The sequence below is a fragment of the Gekko japonicus genome, unplaced genomic scaffold, assembly GCF_001447785.1.
Source record: "Gekko japonicus isolate JY-2015 unplaced genomic scaffold, Gekko_japonicus_V1.1 scaffold2663, whole genome shotgun sequence".
Lineage (NCBI taxonomy): Eukaryota > Metazoa > Chordata > Lepidosauria > Squamata > Gekkonidae > Gekko > Gekko japonicus.
In genome coordinates this window covers 90,327-98,512 of record NW_015168125.1, presented here as the reverse complement: position 1 = coordinate 98,512, position 8,186 = coordinate 90,327, and the positions used below count along the sequence as shown (strand labels likewise).

The 8,186-nt window shown below is 46.6% G+C and overlaps 1 protein-coding gene across 1 annotated transcript in view; it reads right to left on the bottom strand.

Annotated features, from left to right (window-relative positions):
• The window catches only part of TMEM114 (transmembrane protein 114), a 16,485-nt gene extending 9,325 nt beyond the window's left edge, over nt 1-7,160 (bottom strand). The window contains exons 1-2 of the mRNA XM_015414902.1: nt 6,977-7,160; nt 729-809 (exon numbers count right to left, since the gene is read on the bottom strand). Of these exons, the coding sequence (XP_015270388.1) occupies nt 729-809; nt 6,977-7,160 (265 nt within the window). The remainder of the gene's footprint in view (nt 1-728; nt 810-6,976) is intronic.
• Between the last annotated feature and the right edge of the window lie 1,026 nt (nt 7,161-8,186).

Below are 8,186 nucleotides of genomic sequence, written 5' to 3'. Positions count from 1 at the left end.
GGAGCATTAGGCACGCTAGAGAGACGGAAGATCGGCGGATTTTCCGGGTGTGATCTCACTGCCACATCTGGGAAGCGTAGAGCTCCCATGCCGAACCCGAGGCTTCCCACCGAAGATGCGCGGTTAAAAACTAGTACCTCGGAGGTACTAGTTTCTGGTAACCGCGGGGCAAGGGCAGGCGTCTGATCGCGTTTCCGGTGGTAGTTCTGGCACTCGCCCATGCCCCCTCGTATAAAGGTTTTGTGTTTTTTTCCAACTGTCCATGGGATGTGCACAAGCACCCAACAGGGCATGCGCACAATTTGGTGTCCAGAGAAAAAAACACCCATTTGCCGCGCTGCTTCATTGCCGCGGCGCAGGATTGTGGTGTGCTCGGCACCTCCCCCCTACCACGGGACCTCCATGGGACCTCCACGGGACCTCCACGGTATGTCTGCTGGCGCAACCGCGTGTTATTTTGCCCCGGGGCAAACAGCCACACTTCCTCCCCCCTCGCATTTTCCTGCCCGTGTGCCCGCAGCCTATGGAGGTCTGTGGTCAAAGGCCATAGAGAATGGGACTAATACAATACAGTGGTACAATACAATACAAGATCTTGGTGTAGATATCATGAACACAGTCCTGGCTACGTTCCTGGATTCTTTTAGTGGTGGTGATCACTTTGAGGCGTCTTAACGGAGCTGTGAAGAAGAAGAAAATTGACTAAATGTAATACGGGCATCACTCACTTAGCAGCTGCCGGTGAGAAGAGGTGAGATTTGCTCTCTTGTGCCGAAAAGGGTTGACCAAAGGGAAGCAGGTGTTGTTAACTAGGGGAAAGAGAAGAGAGAAGTTAGGAAATCATGCACCTCTGGATACAATGGGGCCTTACATCTGCTCGGGCTGTACTAAAGTAATCCGAAATAGCCTTTGAGACAGAAATGCGTGTTGTGTTACTGGGTACTTGTTATTGCCTCTCATTGCCCTCAGTAGAAAGAAACAGTTTCCAAAGAAGAGGTTGGATTTATACCCTGCCCTTAACTACCCAAAGGAGTCTCCGAGCGGCTCCTTTCCCTTCCCCTCTCCACAACAGACACCCTGTGAGGCCGGTGGGGCTGAGAGAGCTCTGAGAGAACTGTCCTTGAGAGAACAGCTCCGATAGAACTTACGACGGACTCAAGGTCACACCAGCAGGTGCAAGTGGAGGAGTGGGGAATCAAACCCGCTTCTCCCAGATTGGAGCCCACGCTCTTAACCACTACCCCAAACTGACTCTAGAAACTCTCAGGACAATGCAGTGTTCAGGACACGGCTTGGCTTATTTGCACGAGTCATTCGTTCATTACATTTTTATCCCCCTCCCCTTCCTCCAAACAGCTCTGGGTGGCAGACACGGTTTGCTCCCCCAATGCCACCCACCTTTTATCCTCACAACAACCCTGCAAAGTAGGTCATTAATGGTCTACCTCCCCCCTCCGCTCAGATTGTAAATGGCTTGCCTAGTAGCAAACAGTGAATTCTTGAAGACTTCACTTGTTGGCCTATTCCCATATGAACTGGCCTCTCTGTTAAGCTACCTTTGGAGATGTGAGTGGCAACCGCCAACAGGGCCTTTTTTGTGGTGGCACTGCGCTTGCTCATTTTTAGCCCCCCCTTCTTCCTGAGAGCTGCACTTATTTCTCCTATGCCTGATGATTTATTGTTCTGCCTTTGTAGCACAAGATGTTGTTATTCCACCAACGGGGTCGTCTAAAGAGACGGTGTTATTTGCTGTTGCTAAATAGCTCTGTGCTACTGTTGGGGTTTTATCTTGATCCTGATATGTTTTCAAGCCGTCGTTTTGTGACTTCAATACAGACGGCAATGTGCAAATATTTCCCGTATATGAACCATTGGCTTGCTCAACTCCTCACTCACACAGTAGCCGAGATATCATTTGACAAACAGCACAGCTTAAAAGAGAGAGGGAGAAAGTTAATTTCAGCAATCAACAAACGTGCCCTAATACAGCAGCTGCCTTTTTGCGGTCACTTTGCCGAGCAGAGATTGCACAGAGACAGAAATCAACTCATTGCTAATATTCCCAGTTATAAATTACACGCAAAAGGCCATTTTGAGGGGAAAGGAAGCTGGCTTTAAAATATTTCTGCATATCGAGAGCTGGGGGCATTTGTAGATCGTGATTTTCCAAGGGTAAGAAAGAAACCTGATAAAGGGCCAATAATAAAAAACCTAGTGTAAATGCATTATATACCAAAATACATGTATATATTAGAAAGAGAGTTAGAAACATATAAGGACCCAATGAAGGCCTTGTTACAAAATACAAGTGGCCAGAACATGAGAGCCAATGCCAGTGACCTGACGTATTTCCACCCCTTGAGGGCCTTCTTCAGAGGCCAAACAATTTGAGATACAGATAGACACCTGTTACGGTGTTACATTTTAAATTTTCCCTATGAAGAAAGGTGAAAGCGCTTGGGGCTCTTTAGCTTGGAGAAATGACGGCTGAGAGACTGACATGATCAAGGTTTACAAGATTATGCCTGGGACAGAGCTGGTCAAGAAAGAAGTCCTTTTCTCCCTTTCTCACAAGACAAGAACTCCTTGTGGGCACTCCATGAAATTGCTGAGCAGTCGGGTTAGAACAGATAAAAGGGAGTCCTTCTTCACCCAAAGAGTGATTAACACTTGGAATTCACTGCTACAGGAGGTGGCGGCGGCTACAAGCATGGACGGCTTCAAGAGGGAATTAGATAAGCATATGGAGCAGAGGTCCATCAGTGGCTGTTAGCCACAAGGTATAGATAGGAACTCTCAGGCTGGGGCAAGTGATGCTCTGTCTTCTTGGTGCTTGGAGGGGGGCAACAGTGGGAGGGCTTCTAGTGTCCTAGCCCCTCTGATGGACCTCCTGAGGGCACCTGGTATCTTTGGCCACTGTGTGACAGAGTGTTGGACTGGATGGGCCATTGGCCTGATCCAACATTGGCTTCTCTTATGTTCTTGTTACAGTGAAATAACCAATAAGTTGACCAAAAAAATGAAAGTTGAGGAGCTAGATTAATAGACACAAGGCAAGGATGTTCATGAAGCCTCCTAAGATGAGAGTCATATACATGATACAAAACATACAGCTGTCGAATTAGAACATCTTCCAGTTCCGGTCCAGAAAATACCTGTGTGATTATCTAATCACATCTGGAGTGCCCTCAACAAACAGCGTGGTTGCGGTTTCAGCTGAGAATTCCTGGTTCAAGACCCCACAGGAAACTTCTTGGCTAAATACGGATTTGAACCCAGGACTTGCCTCTCCACTGAGCACTATTGGTTAGCCCAAAGTGCCCTGTACAGCGGACTCTGATGTGCCCCCTCTGACCCAACCAGATTAACCTCCTCACAAGGATCTATCTTTCTTTCTTCCTTCCTTTCTTCCTTCCTTTCTTCCTTCCTTCCTTCCTTCCTTCCTTCCTTCCTTCCTTCCTTCTTTCCTTCCTTCCTTCCTTCCTTCCTTCCTTCCTTCCTTCCTCTCTCTCTCTTTCTCTCTTTCTTTTTTAAAGAGGTGCCAGAACTCTCAAGAGGTCTGAGTCCAGTCACACCTCAGAGACCAACAGGGTTTCCAGGTTATAAGATTTCAAGAGCCAAATGTTCCTTCTTTCCTTCCTTCCTTCCTTCCTTCCTTCCTTCCTTCCTTCCTCTCTCTCTCTTTCTCTCTTTCTTTTTTAAAGAGGTGCCAGAACTCTCAAGAGGTCTGAGTCCAGTCACACCTCAGAGACCAACAGGGTTTCCAGGTTATAAGATTTCAAGAGCCAAATGTCCCTTCCTCAGATATGAGCAGAAATGGATATCTGTGAGTCTCTATCTTCCAGACAGAAGCAGGAGAGCAGTGTTTAAAGAATGCTTGTAAAGGATACAGAGGTGTCATGCATATTGTAATCAGCTTGACTGGAGCAGAGGGGAAATGCTTGGGGGTAGAAAATTAGCATCTGGGGTGTGAGAAGAATCCTGTATCCCTATTCAGTTCTGGGCAGGGGAAGTTCTGAACTTGTGAATGAACTCAAGTTGAGCAATCTCACGTTGTAATCTCCCCTTGAAGCTTCTCTGTTTGGGGACTGCCACTCTAAGGCAAGTAATGGAATGGCCTGGTTAAGTGTGCAGACTCTAATCTGGGAGAACTGGGTTTGATTCCCCACTCCTCCACTTGCAGCTTCTGGATGACCTTGGGCAAGCCATAGTTCTGACAAGAGCTGGCCTTGAAAGAGCAGTTCTTGAAAGAGCTCTCTCAGCCCCACCTACCTCACAGGTGTCTGTTGTGGGGAGGGGAAGGGAAAGGAGTTTTTAAGCAACTCTCTGGCGGGGTATAAATCCAATCTCTTCTTCTTCTTCTAGTTTGGAGGAGTTTCTAGATTGCCTAGGCCAAAACTATCACCTTTCAGAGTTGGTTGTAAGGCTAACAGGGCAATCCCAAAAGCAGAATTTATGCCCTTCTATGCCTAGATGACCCTAGAAAAATGAAATTCTTACATGCCAATAAAGGTAATTGGATTGGATTGGAATGAAATTCCACCATTAAATGCCTCCTTGGAGGCAAGGAAGTCTTCAATGCAATAAATGAAAAAAGAGTATTGACAATTTCAAGGTTATGTCAAAATCTTCCAAAAATGCACCATGGGGCAGTCCTTCAACCCTAGTCGCAGAAGGGCAGATCTAGATGTAAAGTTCTTGGCAGGGAAAACAGACTTTTTGACATATTAATCTCTACCACAGGTTTCAATGTCCCATGGCTGAGACCTAGGGAATGAAGAGAGCTCTGTGCCACCATGAACTGTGAGTCATGCCTTGGAGGGTATCATAATGTCCTTGGACCAAAAGAAGAGATTGGATTTATACCCCACCCTTCATTACTTAAAGGAGTCTCAGAGCGGCTTACAATTTCCCTTCCCTTCCCCTCCCCACAACAGACACCCTGTGAGGTAGGTGGGGCTGAGAGAGCTCTTTTGAGGACTGCCCTTGAGAGAACAGCTCTGAGAGAACTGTGACTGACCCAAGGTCACACCAGCAGCTGCATGTGGAGGAGTGGGGAATCGAACCAGTTCTCGCGGATTAGAGTCTGTGCTACTAACCACTACACCAAACAGGCTCTCACCTGGCTGGGAACACCTGGTTTAATGTGTGTATCGGAAGAAACATGACCAGTGGAACTGGGACATACTTTACTTTATTCGACTTCTAGCCCTCCCTCCCCGCAAGTAGATTTAGGGAAGAAGAAGAAGAGTTTGGATTTATACCCCACCCTTCACTACCCAAAGGAGTCTCAGAGTGGCTCACAAGCTCCTTTCCCTTCTCCTCCCCACAACGGACACCCTGTGAGGTAGGTGGGGCTGAGAGAGCTCTTGTGAGGACTGCCCTTGAGAGAACAGCTCTGAGAGAACTTGTGACTGACCCGAGGTCACACCAGCAGCTGCATGTGGAGGAGTGGGGAATCAAACCCGGTTCTCCCAGATTAGAGTCCGCACTCCTAACCACTACACCAAACTGGCTGTCCAAAAGCTGTGGGTATGAAAGAGAAACTATGTGCTTGTGAGGCAAAGAGTCTGACCATGTGCCAGTGTAAAAACCACAGAGGGAATACTTAAAACTTCTTCTCCCTGAGGTCTTGAGGCTCATTTTCTCCTTCTGTTCCAACAATTATGGCTCTTTAGCTTGGAGAAAGAACAATTGAGGAGTGACAGGTTCACAAAAATTATGTATGGGAAAGAGAAGGGAAAGAAAGAAGTTCTTCTCTTCCTTTCTCACAATAAAGAAGACGTGGGCACTCCGTGAAACTAATGAGCACTAGGATCATATGTGGTGGACCTGTGATAGAGTTAAAAAATATTGGTCTTGGGTTCATGAATTATTACCAAAAAAAATGTTAAAATGTACTATACCCTATATTCCAGAATTGTTTTTATTGAATATATTACCTGATAATTGTGAAAAGAAAGATTTCTGTCTTATTATACATGTAATGACAGCTGCAAGAATATTATATGCCAAATATTGGAGAGAAAATGAGGTACCTTCAAAAGAAGAAATTATAAATAAAATACTGGACAAATTAACTTTAATTTTGAGAGGACAGGATGAAGGAGACTTCGAGAATACTTGGACAAGGTTTTATAAATGGATCGAAGAATATAATAAATAAAACATGGGCATACAACTGAATCAGAAGAAGATATGAACTATAATTTTTTGGTTACGAGCAAAGATTTATTCAAAAATATATGGTGGAAAAATAAAAAATATAGTAAGACAATGTATGAGGTAACTTAACAGACAAATAATGTTGTAAATGGAATCCCCAAATTTTTGTATGTATGTATGTCTATTTGTTTGTTTTTTGTTTGATTGTCTTGTATAAAAAATAAAACTGTTTATTAAAAAACAACTAATGAGCCGTAGGCTTAGAACAGATATAAGGAAGTCCTTCCTCACCCAAAGAGTCATGAACACGTGGAATTTACTGCCGCCGGAAATGGTGGAGAATACATAGACAGCTTCAAGAAGGAGCTGGATAAACATATGGAGCAGAGGTCCATTACTGGCTATTAGCCACAAGGTATAGCTGGAATGCTCTGTCTGGGGCGGTAATGCTCTGTCGTCTTGGTGCTTGGGGGTCACAGTGGGAGGGCTTCTGGAGTTCTGGCCCCACTGCTGGACCTCCTGATGGCACCTGGGTTTTGGCCCCTGTGTGTCACAGAGGGTTGGACTGGATGGGCCATTGGCCTGATCCAGCATGGCTTCTCTTATGTTCTTCTGACACCAAAACCATTTACGCACCATGCGATGAGACCTATTGGAAGCCCGGTCGTTAAGACCATCCATCCTTCTCAGTGCCACAAAAGCTCCTCTTGAAAGGACTGCTGGCCAAGAAGTTGTAAAATCGATTGGGGTCCCCGTCCCCTCCCCATATACACAGCGGCCCAACCAAACCCCGCAACAGGAAGTTACTTACAGCCGCAGGTCCTCCAAAGACCCGTATGAGAGCTCAGCCTCTCCGTGTGGTTCTCCGACCTCTCCAGCTTAGAAGCATCGATGACATACCAGAAGTCAGTCCCGATGGCCACCACCAAGAAGGTGAAGCTTAAGATGCCCAGGAGGGCGGCAAGCAAGGAGACGATGTGGAGCGTCACTTTCATGGTGACCTGGAGCGGAAGTACCGGTCCGGTGTTTTCATCTACGGCACCCCCTTCCAGGGATCCCTCGCTGGGTGCCCGAACTTCCTACTTGTATCCCCAAAGACCGTGTGATAACCTGCTGGCGGGAACAATCGACAGGGAGTTAATCCAACGCCAGCCAACCATGCCTTATCTTTTTACATCTCCTCCCCTCTTTTCTCCCCCAATGGGAAAATCGACAGCCAGTTACCTCTTTTGAATAGGAGATTCCCTTGAACTGGTACCCGCTCCGTCTCCCTCTTGAGCCGCTCGGTCTCTGGGTCACTCCACAAGTCCAAGACCCTGTGAAGAAGCCCACGCGGCCAAAGTGCCAAAGGGCTTTCTCCCAGGCAGTCTTTCGCTTCTCTAACCCCCCCTGTTCTCTTCCCAGATGTCAAGAGGAAGGCATCGAAGATCAGCACCACGGACAGCTCCCGGGGAATGAGCGGGTTTCTTAAGCAGAGAGGAGGCGGGGAAAGGAATTTTGAAGGGGGACAAGAATTGCATTTATCTAGCCGTTTTCCACACATGATATGAAACGCACTTGCTCTTTCCTTCCTTCCTTCCTTCCCTCCCTCCCTCCCTCCCTTTCTTTCTCTGGGTCTGCCGAGCAATTCCGAAAGCCTGACTTGATCAGACGGCGCTGTTCGGTTCAACCTCAGCCGACTGCCTGCACTGAGTAAATGCTAACAGGCTTATAGTGGCGGAAAAGTCCACAGCCCATCGACCCTCTCTTCGAAGGCAAGGTTCTTGACACAGGTGCTTAGCTTATATCTCGAAAATGCCACAATCCCCTCTGGCTATGTGTTTTCTGTTCCTTGTAGCTGACTACCAACAACAACACTTTCTTTCTTTCTTTCTTTCTTTCTTTCTTTCTTTCTTTCTTTCTGTCTGTCTGTCTGTCTGTCTGTCTGTCTGTCTGTCTTTTCTTCTTTCTTTTCTTCTTTCTTTCCTATTTTCCTTCTTTCCTCCTTTCCTCCTTTCCTTCTTTCCTTCTTTCCTTCTTTC